The sequence below is a fragment of the Dryobates pubescens genome, chromosome 36, assembly GCF_014839835.1.
Source record: "Dryobates pubescens isolate bDryPub1 chromosome 36, bDryPub1.pri, whole genome shotgun sequence".
Taxonomy (NCBI): domain Eukaryota; kingdom Metazoa; phylum Chordata; class Aves; order Piciformes; family Picidae; genus Dryobates; species Dryobates pubescens.
Genome location: NC_071647.1, coordinates 1,031,954 through 1,052,394, shown reverse-complemented (window position 1 = coordinate 1,052,394; position 20,441 = coordinate 1,031,954). Strand labels below are relative to the sequence as shown.

Here is a 20,441-nt window from a genome sequence, read left to right as displayed (position 1 = left end):
AGAGCCAAGCCTCGTCCGCTGCGTTTTAAATCCGCCGGAGGAATTTCTGCGGCGGCCAAGACAAACGTGACCTACTTTCTGCCTGTCCCCGCACGGAGCGGAGGAGCCCGAGGCCCCGGGCATGGCGCCCAGCGCAGCCCCCCCCGCTGCGTGTCCCACCCCCCCCCATCACCACCCTGCCCCCCGCTGCGGGCTGGGGGCCTCCCGCACCCCCATGCTGCGGCGGTTCACTGGGGGTTCACAATGGAGGAGGGGTGTGGCTTGGGATTGGGGGTGTGTCCCCCCCCAGTCCTACTCTGTGTGCTGGGCACCCGTGGGGGATGTAGAGCATGTTGGGGGGGGGTAGTTGCTGGGGGGGAGGGGGGTGTTGCAGCGGAGGGGGGCGCTAGGTGCCCCCAACCAATGCTGCCATGTTTTTGCTGCAGGAGAGCTCACAGGAGAGGCATCGCCCAGGCCCCCCCACCCCGGTGCCCCCAACCCCGTAAGTGTCGCCCCCTCCCTCCCCCCCCCCCCGGCACCTGTGGTGAATGCACTGGGACGGGCTCAGTCCCCCGGGGGTGGTGTCCCTGCGGGGGGCGCTCTCCACCCCTCCTGCTTCCCCCCAGCTCTTGGGGTCTCTCCCAGCCCTGCAGGCTGTGCTTCCCCACACACTCTTCCACACTCATGCTTGGTCCTGCACGCCTCACACACTCCCTCCTGCACAGCCTTGCACACCTGTGCACGCCCCCACCCAGCCCTGCCTGCTCTTGCACACCTGTGCACACCCCCACCCAGCCCTGCCTGCTCTTGCACACCTGTGCACGCCCCCACCCAGCCCTGCCTGCTCTTGCACACCTGTGCACACCCCCACCCAGCCCTGCCTGCTCTTGCACACCTGTGCACGCCCCCACCCAGCCCTGCCTGCTCGTGCACCCTCGGTCCAAGCCTTTGCTCGCTCCGTGTGCTCTTGCACGTCCCTCGTGCTCAGCCCTGTGTGCTCTGCACGGCATTGCACACTCCCCACAGCCTCACACTCGCCTGGCTCTGCTCACTCCTGCACCTTCTTGCACGCTCCTCCACACTCCATGTGTTCTTGCACCCCCAGCCTGTTCTCACCAGCCCCACTCCCTCCTGCATGCTCTGGCACACTCCACATGGCCTTGCACCCCCCTTGCACTCTTGCCAGCCCTGCTCACTGCCGCTCTCTGCCACACTCCAGGCGTTCTTCTGTGCCCTCACCCAGCCCCACTCTGTCCTGCACACCCCTGCCTGCTCCACACCTCCTTGCACACCCTGCCCCAGCGCTGCTCGCTCTTGCACACTCCAGGTGGTTTTGCCTCCCCCCCGAGCTCGCTCTTGCCCAGCCCTGCTGGCTGCGCCGTGCCCTCGCCCAGCCCCGCACCGCTGGGTGCCAGCTGCCCCGGGAGGTCTCCGAAGGGCTGCACCCCCAGGGGTGGTGCCCCTCGCCCGGGCTGTGGGCTCAGGCAGGGTTTGCCTCGGCAGGGTGCAGCCCGGGATGCTGCGCGGAGCTGGGCACTGAGGCGGGCGCCATGGGGCACGCGTCGTAGCCCCCCCCCCGCCGTGGCCCTCCCGCGCGTGGCACCGGTGGCGGAGCCCACTGGGTCGGTGCTGAGCCCACTGGGTCGGTGCTGAGCGCTCCTTGATGGAATTGCGGTGAATGGAACAGAAGCCCAGCACCCTGGACCCGCTGTCGGAGCCAGAGGACACCCGGTGAGCCCCCGCCCCGTGCCCACCCTGGCGCTGGCACCGCCGCGGCTCCCTCCGTGCCCCCCCGTGTCCCCTCATGCCCTTTGTGACCTGCTGCCTCCCTGCGTGGTCATGGCTGTGCCCTGTGCGTCCTGATGCCTCCTGTGTCCCCATGCCCTGTCTGTGCCCGTGCCCAGTGCGTGCCCCCGCCTCCCTGCCTTGCCATGTCTGTGTCCGTGCCCCCTGTGGCCCCGTGCCCCCATGCCCTGTGAATCCCAATGTCTTTTGTGTCCCCAAGTGTCCCCGTGCCCTCTGTGGCCTGGTGCCCAGTGTGTCCCCGTCCATCCCTGTGTGCCCATCCGCCCCGGGTGCCCCCATGCCCCAGGGGTCCCCATGCTTCGGGGGTGCCCGTGCGTGCCTGTGCCCAGCATGTCCCCGTGGGCTTTTGTGTAGCTGTGAACCTGTGTGCCACGTGTCCTTGTGCCCTGCGTGTCCCGTGTGTCCCCGTGCCCCGGCTGTGCCCGTGCCCTGCGTGTCCGTCCCCCTGTCCCGGGTGTCCCTATGCCCCGTGTGTCTCCTTGCCCTCGCCGTGTCCCCACTCGTGCCCGTGCGTGCCCCTCTCCTCCCCGCCCCCCCCCCTTCCCCAGCTGGGGCCCCTGGGGCCACCCTGTCCCGGGGCTATTTCGGGAGGGCCGCCCGCGCTCACGTGCCCCGGGGGGGAGCCAGCCCCGGGGGGGAGAGCCAGCCCCGGGGTCACCTTGCGCTGGAGCCCAGGACCACCACCCCCTTCCCCCTCCGGCTGCGCCGCGCCCCTGGGTGCGGGGACTCCCCGCTCCCCCCCGCAGCGGCCGCAGGTGCCCATCCCCGTGGCGCTCGGTGCCCTCCGCGGCCGTGCCAGGCGGCGCCGCCAATGCGCTGGAGCGGTGCGGGCGAGGCGCGGACCCCCGGCGCTCGCCATTGGCTCAGCCGCTCTGATGTCACTTCCCCGCTGAGCCAAAAGGACATTTTGTCTTTGACTGTAAATGAGCCCCTCCCCCCCTCCCCCCCCCAACCCCCTCCCCCAGCCTTTTCCCGCCCCTCCCCCCCTTTTCCCTTCCCTTCCCCCCCCCAACCTTTCCCTTCCCAACTTCCCCCCAGTCCTTAACTCGGCCCCACCCTGAGCGATGCCCCTGTCCCGACTTGGGGCTCCCCAGGGTCCCCACCCCTCCATGCACCCCTGGGGCTCTTGTGCCCTGGCACCCCAGTGCCAGACCCCAAATGTGGCATTTCCCTTGCCTGGACACTGCCCCCCCCCCCGCCCAGGACCCCGGAGTGAACGATGCCCACATGCCAGCCGCGAGCAAGTTGGGGGCCAGGGCGTGTGGTGGGGGGCTGTGGGGGGTCTTGGGGGGAGCATGGGGCTCTGTCCCAGCCTGCCCCCCTCCCGCAGGTGGCTGGATGGGAAGCGCAAAAGAAAGAGCAGCCAATGTTTGGTGAAGAGCAGCATGTCAGGTACGGGCACCCCCTGGCACCCCCTGGCACTGCAGGGCACCCCTGGGTACCCCACATCCTCACTGGGTTCCAAGGCCACCCTCTGCCCTGCCTGCATCCCACAGGATCCTCGTGTCCATGCTGAGTATCCTGGGGTCCACTGGGCACCCCATATCCCTACCGGGCATCCCTGGGCACCCCATATCCCTGCTGGGCACCTCTGGGCACCTCACGTCCTGCCTGCATCCCAGGGCCTCCCCACATCCCTGCTGAGCATCTTAGGGTTCACTGGGCACCCCATATCCCTGCTGGGCACCTCTGGGGCTCTTGGGCACCCCATGCCCTTGCTGGGTTCAGCGGGCACCACATCGTCCTGCTGGGCACCCCTGAGTGCCCCAGGCACCTCATGTCCTTTGCTGGGCACCTCAGTGTCCCCTGGACACCACAGGGTCCCCTCGGAACCCCTCTCTCCACCCCCAGCGCCCCAAATCCCCTCCGAGTTCCCCAGGGTCCTCAGCACCCGCGGTGCCCCCGCAGCCCCCCGGTGCCCCCGCACAGCCCCCGTCCCCGCGGCGTGCCCATCCCTCTGCGTGCCCCGGGCCGGTGCTATCGGGGCCGGCAGCGCCCTGGGGTGGGAGATAAGGGGGGCCCGGCCGGGCGCTGCCCCCCCAGCCCTGCCCCATTCCCCAGCGGGGAGCGGCCGGGCCGGCAGGATCCGGCCGGGCGGGAGGAGGGGCCGCTGCGGGGGCTCAGCCCAACCCCTGCCTTGGGAGGGGGGCAGCATCCGGGGCCCCCTGGCATCCCGCACCCGCAGGGCAGCAGGGTGGGCCCCTGGGGTCCCCCACGCCTGGGTTCCCTCCATTCCTGGGGGGCTGTGGGGATCGCGGGGTGCTGCGGGCCCCCTCCCCGCTCCGTGCCTCAGTTTCCCTGCGAGGCCACTGACTGGGGGAGGGGTCTCGGAGGGGCTTTTCCCCGGGGCTGCCGGGCTGGGGGACCCCGGACAATGGTGGGGACAGTGGTCCATTGTGTGCTGGGGGGACAGGGACACCCCCCCGCAGCCGGCGGGATAATGAGAGCTTTATTGCTGCGGGGGGCTCGGGCAGCCCCCCAGACCCCCTCCTCCCAGCCTTTAACCCTTCCCCTGCTGGGGCAGGAGGCAGTGACTGGGCAGGGGAAACTGAGGCACAGGGGAGGGGGCCCCTGAAGCGGGGGGAGGGGGGGGTGTCCCTGACAAGGGGCATGGCAGGGGTCCCCAGTGCAGTGTGTGGCAGGGGGGTCCTGATGCGGGGTGGGGGTCCCTGGTTTGGGCCGTGGTGAGGTCCCTAAGGCAGAATGGGGACACAGGATGTGAGAGGGGTCCTCGGATTTCAGGCATGGGGGGGGGGTGTCCTGATGCAGGCTGTGCCAGGGACACTAACTCTTGACTGCAGCAGAGGTCCCTGGGGGGGTGCAGGCTGTGGTGGGGGTCCCTGGGAGGGGGGCAGGGTGCAGTGGGGGTCCCTGGGGCGGTGCAGGGCGCGGTGTGGGTCCCTGGGGTAGTGCAGAGCGTGGTGTGGGTCCGCAGGGCAGGGCAGGGCCGGGGGGGTTGTCCGTGGGGCAGGGCAGGGTGTGTGGTGGGGGGGTCCCTGGGGCAGGGCAGGGTGTGGTGGGGGTCCCTGACGCCCCCCTCCCCGCAGGGTACATCCCTAGTTACCTGGACAAAGATGAGCAGTGCGTGGTGTGCGGGGACAAGGCCACCGGCTACCACTATCGCTGCATCACCTGCGAGGGCTGCAAGGTGAGAGGGCGGCAGGCGGGCAGGGGGTGCGGGCACGGGGCCGGCCGGGGGGGTCAGGGGCTCACCCACCCCTCCCTGCCCCTCCCCTCCCCCCTCCCCCCCCAGGGCTTCTTCCGTCGGACCATCCAGAAGAACCTGCACCCCACCTACTCCTGCAAGTACGATGGGTGCTGCGTCATCGACAAGATCACTCGCAACCAGTGCCAGCTGTGCCGCTTCAAGAAGTGCATCTCCGTGGGCATGGCCATGGACCGTGAGTGCTGGGGGGTGGGCACGGGCTGGGGGGCACCTTCTGGCTGCTGCGGGGGCAGGTGTGGGTCCCGGCGTGTTGGGGCGCTTGGGGTATCTGCGGTGTGCCATACGGGTAAGGGGTGCCTGGCACCTTGGGGGGGTTGGCAGCTGATTTGCAGCTGACTTTGGGGGGAAGTTGGCAGCTGACTTTGGGGGGGGTTGGCAGCTGATTTTGGGGGGGGTTGGAAGCTGATTTTGGGGGGGGTTGGAAGCTGATTTGCAGCTGGTTTGGGGAGGGCTGGCAGCTGAGTTTGGGGGGGTTGGCAGCTGATTTTTGGGGAGTGTGGCAGCTGATTTGCAGCTGGTTTTGGGGGGGTTGGCAGCTGATTTTGGGGGGGTTGGCAGCTGATTTTGGGGGGGTTAGCAGCTGATTTGCAGATGACTTTGGGAGGATGGCAGCTGATTTGCAGCTGATTTGCAGCTGGTTTTGGGGGGTCTGGCAGCTGATTTTGGGGGGGTTGGCAGCTGATTTTGGGGGTTTAGCAGCTGATTTGCAGATGACTTTGGGAGGACGGCAGCTGATTTGCAGCTGGTTTGGGGGGGTCTGGCAGCTGATTTTGGGGGGGTTAGCAGCCGATTTTGGGGAGTGTGGCAGCTGATTCGCAGCTGGTTTTGGGGGGTCTGGCAGCTGATCTGGGGGAGTGTGGGAGCTGAGCCGGGGGGGTCCCTGCTGGCAGTGGTGCTGGATGACTCCAAGCGGGTAGCGAAGCGGAAGCTGATCGAGGAGAACCGCGAGCGGCGGCGCAAGGAGGAGATGATCAAGTCCCTGCAGCACCGTCCCAACCCCAGCGCCGAGGAGTGGGAGCTGATCCACGTGGTGACCGAGGCTCACCGCAGCACCAACGCCCAGGGCAGCCACTGGAAGCAGAAGCGGAAATTCCTGGTGAGGGCAGAGGGGCAGCCCTGGCACCGCCACCGCGTCCCCCCGGGGTTACGGCGGAGTCGGCCGGGCTGGGAGAGACCTCTGAGATCGTCAAGCCCAACTGATCGCCCAGCCCTGACTGATCGCCCAGCCCTGACTGATCGCCCAGCCCTGACTGATCGCCCAGCCCTGACTGATCGCTCAGCCCTGACTGATCGCCCAGCCCTGACTGATCGCCCAGCCCTGTGGCACCAAGTGCCTGCTCCAGGCCTTGCTTAAACACCTCCGGGGACCTGGAGCCCACCCCCTGCCTGGGCAGCCCATCCCGGGGGGCAATCTCTCTGTCCCTGGGCGGTGTTGGCCGAGCTCCCCCGAGCTCGGTGCTGGTGTGGCAGGCGGTGTCGCTAGCACCGTGGGGGCCGGGGGGTTGAGATGTCACCCAGTGTCCTTGTCACCCCTCCCGGAGAGGTTAAAGGGATGAGTGGTGACCGAAGGGGACAGCTGTGCCCTGCGGCAGGGTGGCTCTGGCCCTGGCACACAGCTCCCTCTCCTGGCTGCTGCCCCGCGCCCGGCCCCGCCGCTGCTTCCCTTCGCCGCAGGGGGCAGGGCTGGGAGGTGGCTGGGGGGGGGGGGTCCCGGCGCGGCGAGGGCGGTGACACCACACCCCCCCGACGCCGCCGTGTGTCGCCGCAGCCCGAGGACATCGGCCAGTCGCCCATGGCCTCCATGCCTGACGGGGACAAAGTCGACCTGGAGGCGTTCAGCGAGTTTACAAAGATCATCACCCCGGCGATCACCCGCGTGGTCGACTTTGCCAAAAAACTGCCCATGTTCTCGGAGGTAGGAGGGGGCCCCGGGCGGGGGGCGGCAGGGAGGGGGGCACGGGGGTCCCCCCCAGCACCGGCAGCAGCAGCAGCATGTGCCCAAGAGGGCAGGTGGTGTCCTGGGCTGCGGGCAGAGGAGTGTGGCCGAGCAGGTCAAGGGAGGTTCTGCTTCACCTCTGCCCTTGCCCTGCTGAGGCCACATCTGGAGTGCTGGGACCAGTGTGGGGCTCCCCAGTTCCAGAGGGACAGCGAAGTGCTGGGGAGAGTCCAACAGAGGCTCTGAGGATGATGAAGGGACTGGAAGAGCTCTGCTGGGAAGAAAGGCCGAGAGCCCTGGGGCTGCTGAGCCTGGAGAAGAGCAGCCTGAGGGAGAACCTGATCAATGCCTATCAATAGCTGAGGGGTGGGGGTCAGGAGGCAGGGGCCAGGCTCTGTTTGGTGGTGCCCAGTGACAGGACAGGGCACAGTGGGTACAAGCTGGAACCCAGGAGGTTCCACTTCAACAGGAGGAGAAACTTCCTCGCTGTGAGGGTGGCAGAGCCCTGGAGCAGGCTGCCCAGGGAGGCTGTGGAGAGCTTCCAACCCCCCCTGGATGCGCCCTCGGGTGCCCTGCTCTGGCCGCGGGGCTCGGACCGGGGGTGCCTTAACCAGCTGTGGCCGTGCCCACAGCTGCCTTGCGAGGATCAGATCATCCTGCTGAAGGGCTGCTGCATGGAGATCATGTCCCTGCGGGCGGCCGTGCGCTACGACCCCGAGAGCGAGACGCTGACGCTGAGCGGGGAGATGGCCGTCAAGCGCGAGCAGCTCAAGAACGGCGGCCTGGGCGTCGTCTCCGATGCCATCTTCGACCTGGGCAAGTCCCTCTCTGCCTTCAACCTGGATGACACCGAGGTGGCCCTGCTCCAGGCCGTGCTGCTCATGTCCTCAGGTACTGCCGCCCTCGGGGGACGCTGAGGGAGGGGCAACGGGCTGGGCACAGAGGGGAGGGGAGGGGAGGGTGCAGGAGGTGGGCATCCCGGTGCCCAGAGTCCTCAGTGTCCTGTGGGGGTGTGTGTTGGGTGGGCACCTCAGTGCCCAGAGGCCTCACAGAATCACAGAGCTGTCAGGGTTGGAAGGAAGCTCCAAGCCCCTGCCATGGGCAGGGACACCTCACACCGCAGCAGGTTGCTCACAGCCACCTCCAGCCTGGCTGCAAACACCTCCAGGGATGAGGCTGCCACCACCTCCCTGGGCAACCTGTGCCAGGCTCTCACCACCCTCCTGGGGAAGAGCTTCTTCCTGACATCTAATCTAAACCTGTCCTCCTGTAGCTTGGATCCATGGGCACCTTGATGCCCAGAGCCCTCATGTGCTGGGGGTGTGTTGGGTGGGCACCTCGATGCCCAGAGCCCTTATGTGCTGGGGGTGTATTGGTTGGGCACCTCGATGCCCAGAGCCCTCATGTGCTGGGGGTGTGTTGGGTGGGCACCTCAATGCCCAGAGCTCTCATGTGCTGGGGGTGTGTTGGGTGGGCACCTCAATGCCCAGAGCCCTCATGTGCTGGGGGTGTGTTGGGTGGGCATCTCGATGCCCAGAGCCCTCATGTGCTGGGGGTGTGTTGGGTGGGCACCTCGATGCCCAGAGCCTTCACAGAATCACAGCAGCAAAGGGTGCATGGGGTGAAGACCTCCATGTCCTAGGGAGCTGTGCCAGGCTGAAGGGACTCTCTAGAGTGGGCATCCTAATCTATAGTGCCCAGCAGTGCAGGGTGCATGGGGTGAAGACTTGGATGCCCTGTGAAGCTGTGCCAGGCTGGAGGAGCTATGCCAGGCTGAAGGGGGTCTGCAGGGTGGGCACTGTAATCCCTAGTGCCCGGCAGTGCAGGGTGCATGGGGTGAAGGCTTGGATGTCCTGAGGAGCTGTGCCAGGCTGGAGGGGGCCTGCAGGGTGGGCACTGTAATCCCTAGTGCCCAGCAGTGCAGGGTGTGTGGGGTGAAGACTTGGATGTCCTGAGGAGCTGTGCCAGGCTGGAGGGGGCCTGCAGGGTGGGCACTGTAATCCCTAGTGCCCAGCAGTGCAGGGTGTGTGGGGTGAAGACTTGGATGTCCTGGGGAGCTGTGCCAGGCTGGAGGGGGCCTGCAGGGTGGGCACCCTGCTCCCCGCTGCAGCTCCCATGCAGCGCACCCCCGGGGCAGCCTCCTTAGGCCGCAGAGGGTCTCTGCGCGCAGCTCGGCGCCGCGGGGCGGGGCGGGGCGGGGGGCGTGGCAAGGCGGGGCACGCCCTCTCTGGACGCCCTCCCGGCTGTGCCCACAGACCGGACGGGGCTGATCTGCGTGGAGAAGATCGAGAAGTGCCAGGAGACCTACCTGCTGGCCTTCGAGCACTACATCAACTACCGCAAACACAACATTCCCCACTTCTGGCCCAAGCTGCTGATGAAGGTCACAGACCTGCGGATGATCGGCGCCTGCCACGCCAGCCGCTTCCTGCACATGAAGGTGGAGTGTCCCACCGAGCTCTTCCCCCCCCTCTTCCTCGAGGTCTTCGAGGACCAGGAGGTGTAGGGCTGCCACCTCTCCCCGCCCCGCGCCCGCCCCTCTCCCCACCCCCATCTCCTCCTCCTCCTCCTCCTCCTCCTCTTTGCTCTGCCCTCCCCTCCCTCCCCGGCTCCACCTTCCCCCTTCCTCCCCGCCTTCAATTTTTATCTTCTCCCCCGCCGAGGGTGAGGGCAAAGGGGATGCTGCGCCCAGGGCAGGAGGGGGCGATGGTGGTGGTGGTGGTGTGGGGGGTGTCCCACCGCGCCCCCCCACACGCATACCCCCAAAATGGCTGCCCGCCCCCCATTCCCCGCTCCCCAAACCCCCCCAGAGCCCCCCAGGACTTGATGACTTTTGTTTGTTTGCACAGGGAAGGGCCCCGACGGTCGAACGTTTCCTTTATTGTCCTTCTCTTCTTAGATTATTATTTTTTAAGCATTTATTTCCCTCCCTGAGAGGCTAAAATATTAAACTAACTGCACTTTGGAAGGAGAGGAGGAGGAGGAGGAGGAGGAGGAGGAAGAGCAGAGGAGAGGAGGGGGCTCTTGGGCTGCACAGGGAGAGGTTTGCCCCAGCCAGGGTTAGGGGGAGGCCACCAGGGCCACCATGCACTTTGGGCCAGGCAGCAACGCAGGGGCTGGGGCTGGGGAGTGGTCACAACCCCTCCCCCCCCCCCAGACCCACCACCACCACCCTGGGGTGCAGGGGGGAGTGGGTGGGCACTGCGGTGGGGAGGGGGCAGCCCCAGCCCGTGGTGTGGGGCCGCAGGGCTTTTGGGCTTGCCCCGGAGGGGGTTAAGCCCCTCCCTCCCTGCCACCCCCCCCCCAGCCCTGCGCTCCCCCCCCCGGCTCGGGGCCAGGTTCGGGGCTTTGGGTTTTCCCTTTGGTGTTTTTTGGGCTGAGGATCTTGTGCCAAGCGCCGGCGGGGGGCGGGGGGGCGCTGCGGGATGCCATTGGAGGGGGGAGGGGGGGCCGTAAGGACCTGCTGCGGCCGCCCCCTACCCCCCTCACCACCACACGACCCCCCCCCGACCCCCCTTGTTCTTTTTTTGGTTGTTTCCCCCACACCCCCCCTGTCCTCGTGGGTTTCTGTCTGTCTGTCAGGAGTTGCAATGGCCCCGGAGGTGCTGGCGAGGGGAGGGGGCGCACAGCAGGTGCCCCCACCCCCTAACCCCCCCCCAGCCCCCACTGCACTACTGCCCCAACCCCCCCACCTCCCCCAGCAGCAGCACTTCGGGGCGCGGGGGGGGGGGGGGTGGGGAGGGGAGCTGCACCCCACCTCCCCCCACCCCAACCACCCCCTTCACCCCCCCCCACCTCCCTGCTCCTGGAGCTGGGGGGGGGCTAAGCTGCAGCAGGGGCTGGTGGGGGCCTAGGGGGGAGCCCGAGCAAGCCGGGGTGGGGGGCGGGGAGCGGGGGGGGCAGGGCTGTGGCAGGGGGCACCTGGGAATGGTTTTTTTTTCCACCTTCCCCCCCCCCCCCCCCCCCAGCCCCCAGTTAGGGTTTGTGAATTTTTTCTTACCTCAGGCAGAGGCCGAGGGGGGGGGGGGGGGGGTGTGCGGGGGGCACGGGGCGGGGGAGGGGGCGGGGCGGGGAGGAGGGGGGGGCAGCGGGCGAGGCGGGCAGCCCGCCGTGCCCCCCCAAGCTAATATATATATATATATATAAATATCTATAAAATATATAATTTTTGTAATTAAAAACAAAAAAAACTCTTTTTACGGGTCCTTGGCAAGCAGCAACCCCCCCGGACACGCCCCCCCCCCGCCCCGGGCACAGAGGGCCGGGCTGGGCACCCTGGCACCCCTCGGCACCACCCCCCTCCCCACCACCACCCCCCTGCTCAGCACGGGGGGGGTCGGTGCCTGGGGGGGCTCTGCCGGGCCCCCTGCAGCCGGGGCCGGGGGTGCGGTGGGGCCCCGGCCTGGGCAGGGCTGTGCCGCTCGAGGGTGCCCCTTGTGGCCGGGGGGGGGTAGTGCCCGCAGCCCTCTGCCCCCCCCCGAGCAGGGCCAGCGCTGGTGCAAAAATGTCTTAAACTCTCACCCCGGGTGCCTGGCACGGGGGGGGTGGTCCTGGCGTGGCACCAGCCCTGGGTTGTGCAATAGGAGCCGGTGCCAGGAAACACTAATGCCCGTGCTGGGGGGGGCACGGGGCTTGGGCGTTCGGCCCCCTGGCAGCACTGGTCCCCGCTGAGCCCTGCCCTGTGTGTGCCACCCAGTGCCAGCCTTTACATGTGCCTTCGGGCTGCAGGCAGGGAGGGTGGCACCGCACGCGGGCAGTGCCTGTGCCATGCCACACCAGTGCGGTGCCCATGGTATGGCCATACGGTGCCAGTACCGGTGCCATGGCCATGCCATGCTGGAGCAGCACCCACGCTATGGCCATATCGTGCTGTGCCAGTACCGGTGCCATGGCCATGCCATGCTGGAGCAGTGCCCACGCTATGGCCATACCGTGCTGTGCCAGTACCGGTGCCATGGCCATGCCATGCTGGAGCAGTGCCCACGCTATGGCCATATCGTGCTGTGCCAGTACCGGTGCCATGGCCATGCCATGCTGGAGCAGTGCCCACGCTATGGCCATACCGTGCTGTGCCAGTACCGGTGCCACGGCCATGCCATGCTGGAGCAGTGCCCACGCTATGGCCATATCGTGCTGTGCTAGTACCGGTGCCATGGCCATGCCATGCTGGAGCAGTGCCCACGCTATGGCCATATCGTGCTGTGCCAGTACCGGTGCCATGGCCATGCCATGCTGGAGCAGTGCCCACGCTATGGCCATATCGTGCTGTGCCAGTACTGGTGCCATGGCCATGCCATGCTGGAGCAGTGTCTGTGCCGTGCCCACATGGTGGCCATGCTGTTGCCAGTGCCGTGGCCACGCACGGTGGCACAGCGCTGGTGCCATGGCCATGCCCCCGTGTCCCTAGGCACAGTGTGTGGTGCCAGGTGCTGCCCGCTCCCTGCCCCCCCGCCAGGGCAGAGCTGTTGCAGGATGTGTCTCAAGCAGCAAACGTGACCCCCACCCCACCCCCAAACTCTGTAGCCAGGGCATGTGCCCCCCCAGCTGGCAGCACGATGCCCTGGGGTGGCACAGCCCCTGTCCCCCTGCCCCATGGCCAGCACCCCCTTGCCCTCACACTGCCCTGTGCCCCCCGGGCCGTGCCCTCCTGTCTCGCGTCGCCATCGCACGTCCAGCGTCGGCCCCAGCTTCACCTAGAGGTGGCACAACCGGTGCCCCCCTGCCCCCCTCTCTCTGCCACCTCCCCCGGGCCACCCCCCTGTCGCCCATCCCCACATACCCTCTCTCCTCACCCCCCCCCCCCTCCCAGCCCCCTCCCCCCCCAAGCACATACCTCATGGCTCCCGGAGCTGCCCCTGCTTGGGGCCGCGTCGAGCCCAGCTGGCACAGCTTGGCACGCCCTGGCACGGCCTGGCGCGGGGTCCCCCCGACTATGCATGGTGCCGCGGGGGGGTGGGGTGGTGGTGGGGGCAAGGGGGGGGGTGGGGATAGGGGGGAGGGGGAGTTGGATGGGGGTAAAGGGGGCGGGGGGATGTCCGCGGCCGGCGTCGCTGAATGTAGGGCGCGGGATGGGGAGGGAGCGGTGCGGGGAGGGGGCCGGGGGGGGATGCGGGGGGAGGGGGGGGGGGTGCGGGGGGGTGGGGGTGGGGGGTCGGGGCGGGGGGGGAGCCGCTGAGCTCCGTGACAATCACAAGTCTGTGACGTGCGAATTTCAACCCTTTTGTGTTTTGGTCAGGATTTTAAAGAAAGATATTTTTATGGTAATTGTTGCTGGTCTATTTTACTACATATTTATGTAATAAATATATGATGAAAAAAAAATAATCATCATCCTCATCCGGACCCCCCCCCGGCCCCCCCACACCCCCCCCCGCCCCTCACCCCCCACCCCCAGCTGGGCTGGAGCCGGCCTCTTGCCTTCCTCTGCTGGCTGCCGGAGTCGGGGGGAGGGGGGGGCGGGGAGAGGAGGGGGGCAGGGCACTGCCAGCGGAGCCACGGGGGCTGGCACCCCACTTGGGAAGGGAGGTCCTGGCATCTCGGTGCCCACTTTTGGGGGGGTGCAGGTGTCCCCCCACTATCTATCCCCCCCGCTGCAGGAGTCCGGTGGGCACCGTGGGGTTCGTGCTGTCCCTTGGATTTGGTGGGGGTGGGGGGGGTCGTGTGTGTCCCCCACCCGCGGTGCTATGTACAGGGGTGGCGGTGGGTGCGGGGCGGGCGGGAGGGGGGGGTGGGCTGGGGTCCGTGGGGGCCCTACTGGGCGTCGATGCGGAAGGAGAGCAACTTCTCGGAGTGGAGGTTGTTGAGGGTGCGCAGGTCCGGCAGCTTCAGCAGCAGCTTGGTGAACCTGGAGGTCTCGGCCGGGTGAGTCTTCAGCACCAGCGCCCGCAGGGCACGGATCAGGGTCTCCTGCAGCTGCTCCACCGACGCCGTGTCCTCCATCCCCGAGCGGTCTGCGGGCACCGGGGGGAGGGCATCAGCAGGCAGGTCGTAACCCACCCCCCAGCCCCCAGAGTCAGCCTCTGCTCCTCAGCGCCTTCGATCTCCACATCGGCGCCGATCTCCACCCCGACTCTCCACATCCCCCCGCCTAGTCTCCAGCCCCAACCTCCACATCCCCCCCAGCCTCCAGCCCCAACCTCCACCCCCGGCCCGACCCCGGCTCCCACCTGCCGACACCAGCACGACGGCGGTGAAGAGCCCCAGCTCCTCGTCGCTGAGCTGCAGGGCGCTGAGCTTCTCGCTGAACTCGAACATGGAGCTGAGCAGGTCGCCCATGCCCATGCCCCACAGCTCCTCCAGGCTGTACTTCGTCCTGCTCATGAAGGTCACTGTCTGCTCCTTCACGTCGAAGAGCGAAGCGAAGCGAACCATCAGCACCTGTGGCACAGGTGGCATCAGTGCCACGCCGAGGGGCACCGTGCCACGGGGGGCATCCTGCAACGCTGAGCTCCCATGCAAAGCCAAGGGGCACCGTGCCACGGGGGGCATCCTGCAACGCTGAGCTCCCATGCAAAGCCAAGGGGCACAGTGCCACGGGGGGCATCCTGCAATGCTGCTGGCCACTGTACCATGCCAAGGGTCATCCTGCAACCCTGTGTTCTACAGTGTGATGCCAAAGGGCACTGTGCCACGAGGGGCATCCTGCAACGCTGAGGTACCACACAAAGCCAAGGGGCACTGTGCCACGAGGGGCATCCTGCAATGCCGTGGGCTACCATGCCATGCCAAGGGGCATTCTGTAACGCTGTGGGCTACCATGCCATGGGGCACAGTGCTGAGCCATGCAGCGCCCTGCAATGCCATTCTCGTTGCCATGCCTCCTCTGCTGTGGGGCACTGCAATGCCATGATGCACCACACAGTGCCACGCTCTATGCCACAGCTCCATGCCATGGGTCACTGTGCAATGCCATGGGGCTCTATGTCAGACCAGGGGGCACTGTGCCAGGCTGCAGGGCGTTACGCAGCGCTGTTGGTCACTGTACAATGCCCCTGGGGCTCCATGTTGTGCTCTGGGGCACTGTGCAATGCCACCAGGAAGGGTGCAGTGCTGAAGGGGCACCGTGCCCATGCTCTGGGGCTCCATGCCAGCAGCCAGGAATCGCACAGCGTTACAAAGCTCCACACTGATCCGTGGGGCACCAGGCAATGCCGTGGGGGTTTGTGCCGGCCCGCAGGGCCCTCTGTTGAGCCTTTGCTGGCCCAGGACATACCTCGAAGGTGCCAGCCTTGAGCAGGGTGACCTGGTCGTGCTGGGAGAGGGCCTGGAAGCCGGGAATGTGCTTGGCGAACTCAACGACCTCTCGGACGGCAGGGGTGAAGCTGAGGGAGAAATCCTCCCAGATCTCCTGCACCGAGCGCCCGCTGCGGCCGGGCAGGTGGCTGTTCATGGGGCAGGCCTGCGGGCGATGGCACGGCTCAGCCGGGCACCGCGGGGCTCCCCCGGCCCCGCCACCGCGGCACGGCCAAGGCGATTACTGCGATTAGCGGCTAAAAATAGCCGGGAACGGGGAGCGGGAGCCCCCGGGGCGCTCACCGGCAGGACGTCCTTGCTGCCGCGGGGCCAGGGGCAGCCCCGCACCGGGGGCTCGGGGTAGGTGGGGGGACAGAGCCGGGGTTCAGGGGGGCCGGGGGCCCAAGCGGGGGTCGCGTCCCAGCGCAGGAGGCCGCCGTCGCAGGCCGGGGGGGGTCCCAGCTTGTCGTGCGCGTAGACGAAGATCTCCTTGTGCGCCTTGGCCACCTGCGCGATGACGTCCTCGGTGGCCCCCCCGGGGCTGGGCGAGCGGGGGGGCGTCAGCTGCTGGGGGAACTGCGAGAAGCAGGCAGCGGGGGCGAGCGGTGCGGGGCCGGGGGGCGGTGGCGGTGCGCGGCCCCCGCCCGGGGCTGGACCTTCGCCGGGGCTGGGCATGGCCGGTGGGACGCTGCCCATGCTCATGGCGCTCTGCATCTCCGCCAGCATTCGCTGCTTCTCCCGCTTGGGGATGCGCCCGAAGCGCACCGCTGTGGGGACACTGCTGTTAGTGGGGAGCCTGGGGGCAAGCTGACAGCCCCCTCCTCCCCCCAGTCGTGCAGGATGAGGGGCTGGGGGCCGCGGGGAACGTGGCTGCATCCCTACGACCCCTGCTGGGAGGGGATTACAGCCCTGAGCACGGGGAGACTGCGTCCTAGGAGGGGACAACGAGCACGGAGGGGACCCAGACCTGGAGGGGACAAAACGCCTCAAGCATCAAGGGGGGATCCATACCAGGAAGGGACAGTGAGCCCTGAGCATGGGCGGGGGGACACAGTCCTGGATGCGAAAAAGATCCCTGAGCGCCGAGGGACCAATCCCGAGAGGGCACAAAGAGCCCTGAGCAAGAGGGGGACCCATCCCAGGAGGGAACATCAGAGCTTCGAGCGCGGCCGGGGACCTGTCCCGGGGGAGCTGGGCGCAGGATCGCGCCCCCTGAGGGGCTGCAGAGCACTGGAGGCGCGTTCCCTGGCTCTGGGGGGGTCGGCGGGGTGCGTGGCCGGGCTCACCGTCGCGGGACATGCCAACCAGCAGGCACTTCTTGAAGCGGCACTGCTGGCAGCGGTTGCGGTTGATGCGGACGATGGAGCAGTTCTCGTTCTTGAGGCACTTCTTGTACTGAATGTTCTGCTGGATGCTGCGGCGGAAGAAGCCCTGCAGGGGTGGGATAGGAGGCGTCACTTGGGTGTGTCCCCCCCACACACACACAAATGCACTTGCGGGGAGGGGCTCAGGGTCACCCCAGCCCCCGGTACCTTGCAGCCTTCGCACGCGTGGACGCCGTAGTGGAAGCCGGAGGCGACGTCCCCGCAGACCTTGCAGAGCAGCACCATCCCGTTCAGCTCTGCGGAGGGACAGGGCTGAGCAGGGCCCTGGGGTGCCCCCCACCAGAGGCAAGGGACCACCTGCCGCCCCCTCGCCCACCCCACTCACTGGTGACGGTGCTGCCGGCTTTGCTGGGAGAGGTGCGGCGCCGCTCATCTGCGGGGACCTGCTGCACCCCAGGGAAGTTCACTGAGGCGCCGTATGACGACGAGGAGGAGGAGGAGGAGGAAGAAGGGGAAGCATCCTCATGGGGGGCCAGCGAGCCCCCGCCGTAGGCACGGGAATCCTGAAGGGAGCCGGTGGGCGATGGGGGAAAGTAGGTAGGGAAGGGCTGGGAGCCGGACTGGGAGCTGCTGTTGGAGCTGTCGCTGCAGAGCGAGACAGGGCTGGTGCGGCTGGGCGAGGTGCCACTGGAGCCCACGTAGCTGATCACACCGCCTGTGGGCACAGCAGCGAGGCCACGCATGCACCGAGCTGCACGGGGCTCGGCTCCCCCTGCCAGAGAGGGCACCCCTGGGGTTGGCACAGCGGCCCCGGGTGCGGTGTGCTCAGGGAAGCAGCCCGGATGCATCCCGCACCCAGGGGTGTCCCGCGGCCGTGGCCACACATGCACCCTGAGTCAGGCGCCACACCCCGCCGGCTGCCACGGGTGCCAGCTCCACGTGGGACAGGGACAGGCGGGTTGCTGGGGTGCGTGCCGGCTGGGGACACGGGCACAGCACCCCGGAAACACCCGTGGGAGGAATGTGGGCTGGGAACGCACCGGAGGCGTAAGCAGGAGGTCACGGCAGCTACACCTGCCGGCTCCAGCCCCGTGCCCGTGGCACGGCCCCGCTCCCAGCCCCACAAATCCGGACGGAACCCCACAGCCCTCCCGCCCCCAGCACTAGGCGGAGTCACAGTGCAGCCCCCTCAGTTAGGGGGATCTGGAGCAAAGAGCAGAGCCTGGGGGAGCTCTGTGCGTAGGAACCCCACAAAAATGGGGAGCACCCCCCGGTGCTGAGCCCACAGGCAGCGCTGTCAGAGGTCACAGCCCCCTCCCCCAGTTGCCCCCCGCCTTCACCACACGGGGCAGCAGCAGCGGGACACGTGGGAGGGGAGGCTGGGGACACACAGGATCGCCGGGGCCATGTGTCTCCCGCCGCACACGGTACCGCTGGCACAGATGCTGCGCGCCGGAGCCAGCCTGCTGCCAACCCCCCCTCACCCAGCCACCGCCAAAGGGGGTCACCGAATCGGGGACAGTGGGCCTGGGATCTCCAGCTGTTGAGATACCATAACGCTGGGAGGCTCCCCCCTGCCCAAGCCCCATCTTGGAGGGGGAGATCTGGAGATACCAAGAGGGACACTAAGAGGTCTGGGAGGGTTTTGGGGGGGGTTTGAGGTGGATCTAGAGGGGGGCCGAGCAGTTTTAGTAATGATCTGGGGAGGGGGGGAGGGGGGGGCTGAGGGACCTGAAGGGTCCAGAGATTAGAGGCATCCTACAGGGGATACCCCACAGTGGGTCTGAAGCTCCTGAGTGGGAGTCTGGCGGTTCGGGTCTGGAGGGTCCTAGAGGGAGGATGGGTTTCTTGGGGGGGGGCTTGGGGTACCCTGGGGTTAGTCTGGGGGCCCAGTGGGGGTCCTGGGAGTTTTGAGGGGGTGGGAATCCCCCCAGGGGATTGCACCAAGACACAGGGACCAGCCTCGACCGCACAGCACCCGAAATCCTGGAGGGGAACCCCCTCAAAACAGCCGCCCGGCAGCTCCCCCCCTCCCAACAACAAGCTCAGGCGGCCTCACGCCGCCGCCCCACGTGCTCCATCCGCACGTGGCCTGGCTCGGCCCCGCCCCTTCACGCTTTGCTCCGCCCCCTTGGCAGCCCATTGGTTCTCCCACGAGGCTCCGCCCCTTCGCGTTACCCCGGAGATAGCGCGCGCTGCGCCCCCCCGACCACCCTCCCCACCCGTTAGACAGGAGCGCGCGCGCTTCCGGGTGTGACGTCACAAGGGGGGGAACGATGACGTCATCTGGCGGCCAATGGGCGGGGGCGGGGCGGGGCTGCGGGGAAAACAAACCCCGCACGTGGCAGCGGCGGGGAGGGGGACACGTGCCGGGGGGGACACGGGGACACCGCCCCCGTTCACACACACCCCCCCCCCCCGGCCCTGCCCGGTGCGCGTCCCCGCGCGGGGCGCCCCGGAATGCGCGTTCCCGCCCCTGCCGCCCACGGAATGCCCGGTCCCCGCTGCGCCGCTCCTGGTGCGCGTCCCTCCCGTCCCGCTGCCCCGGGACACCCCGGGACAGGGGCGTTCCGCTCCGGTGCTGGTGCCCGGGACACCCCAGGGCGCCGATACCAGTTCTCCCCCTTCGTCCCCCCGGGGACACCCCGGTGCCCGTGTCCAGGACATTCCGGTGCACCGATCTCGGTCCCCATTCTTCTTCGCCCCATGAACATCCCGGTTACGGTGTCTCGGACACTCCGGTCCCAGTGCTGAGGACATTTCGGTGCACCGATCTCTGTCCTCATCCTTCCTACCCCTAGGGACACTCCGGTCCCGGTGTCTCTGACACTGCAGTCCCTCCGTCCCGGCCGCCCCGGTGCACTGCTCCCAATCCTCACTCTTTCTACTCCCGGGGACAACTCGGTCTCGCCGTCCGGGACACCGCGGTGCAGCGCCCCCGGTTCCTACTCCCGGCGTTCAGGACTCCCCGGTTCCCCATTTCCATCCTTCCCACCCCGGCGACCGGAGCTCCCCGGTACCGGTGTCGAGGTCGCCCCGATGCCAGCGCGTATCCCACCCCGGCCCCGCTGCCCGGTCCTTACCCCGCTATGCAGGACCGCCCGGTCCCGGTAGGAAGGAGCCCCGTTCCGGGATGCGGTCCCGGCGCGCATCCTGCCCGGTGGGGTGTGCAGGACCCTCCGGTCCCGATGTCCGGACCCCTCCAACTCGCGGTCTCTGCGCGCAGCCCCCTTCGCTGCTGTCCCCGGTGCACTGACCCCCGTCTCCGGTCGCTCGGGATCGCTCCCGGTGCCGCGGGGATTGGGAAGGGAGGGGTGTCTCCAGCGGGGCACTGACCTGTGCTGCCGGTCTCGGGGGCGGCCATCCTTTGGGGGGACCGGGGAGGGGGGGGGGGTTACGGGAAACGGCTCCACCGAGCCTCCCGCAGCCAGAGCCGGAGCCGCGCCGAGCCGTGCCGCGCCGCCGCCCGGTGAGTGCTGTTGTGCGTCCGCCGCCCGCCCCGCCGCCCGCCCGGCACCGGCCGCGGCTGCGCACTGGGCCGCACGCGGCGCCGCCGCCTCCCCCATGTGATTCCCGGGGAGAGCCTCGTGCCCCAGTGACACACTTTCCGCCGGCGGAGAGTCCGGGCACAACGGGGACCCCCGCGGCGGGGCCGCCTGGCACCCGCGGGAACCGGCGCTGGGACCTGCCGCTGCAGCGGGACCAGTCCCCGCGCTGCGGACCCCCTGCACGGGCAGCTGTCACCCAACTCGGTGCCATCCCTTAGGGACGCTTGGGCACCGCTGGCACCCAGCACGGCATCGTCCCTGCGGGTGGCACAGCGAAGCAGGGCACTGTCCCCTGAGCTGGGGGCACTGGGGGGCATCTGTCACCCGGCTCAGCGTGGTCCCTGCGCTGGGAACACTTCAGCAGGGCACTGTCCCCTGCGCTGGGGACG

General features: G+C 68.3%; 2 protein-coding genes across 2 annotated transcripts; one reads left to right on the top strand and one right to left on the bottom strand.

Annotated features, from left to right (window-relative positions):
* The first annotated feature begins 403 nt into the window (after positions 1-403).
* Positions 404-9,547, top strand: THRA (thyroid hormone receptor alpha). The gene is made up of 9 exons (XM_054176757.1): positions 404-481; positions 1,483-1,710; positions 3,116-3,177; positions 4,833-4,933; positions 5,039-5,186; positions 5,902-6,107; positions 6,780-6,926; positions 7,580-7,838; positions 9,203-9,547. The coding sequence occupies exons 2-9, from the start codon at positions 1,658-1,660 to the stop codon at positions 9,451-9,453; spliced, it is 1,227 nt and encodes a 408-aa protein (XP_054032732.1). The 5' UTR covers positions 404-481; positions 1,483-1,657; the 3' UTR covers positions 9,454-9,547.
* A 4,054-nt stretch (positions 9,548-13,601) lies between these two features.
* On the bottom strand, positions 13,602-20,008 carry NR1D1 (nuclear receptor subfamily 1 group D member 1). The gene is made up of 8 exons (XM_054176742.1): positions 19,841-20,008; positions 16,890-17,219; positions 16,712-16,800; positions 16,466-16,610; positions 15,483-15,946; positions 15,160-15,345; positions 14,114-14,324; positions 13,602-13,897 (listed from the first exon to the last, which is right to left on the bottom strand). The coding sequence occupies exons 1-8, from the start codon at positions 19,866-19,868 to the stop codon at positions 13,698-13,700; spliced, it is 1,653 nt and encodes a 550-aa protein (XP_054032717.1). The 5' UTR covers positions 19,869-20,008; the 3' UTR covers positions 13,602-13,697.
* Between the last annotated feature and the right edge of the window lie 433 nt (positions 20,009-20,441).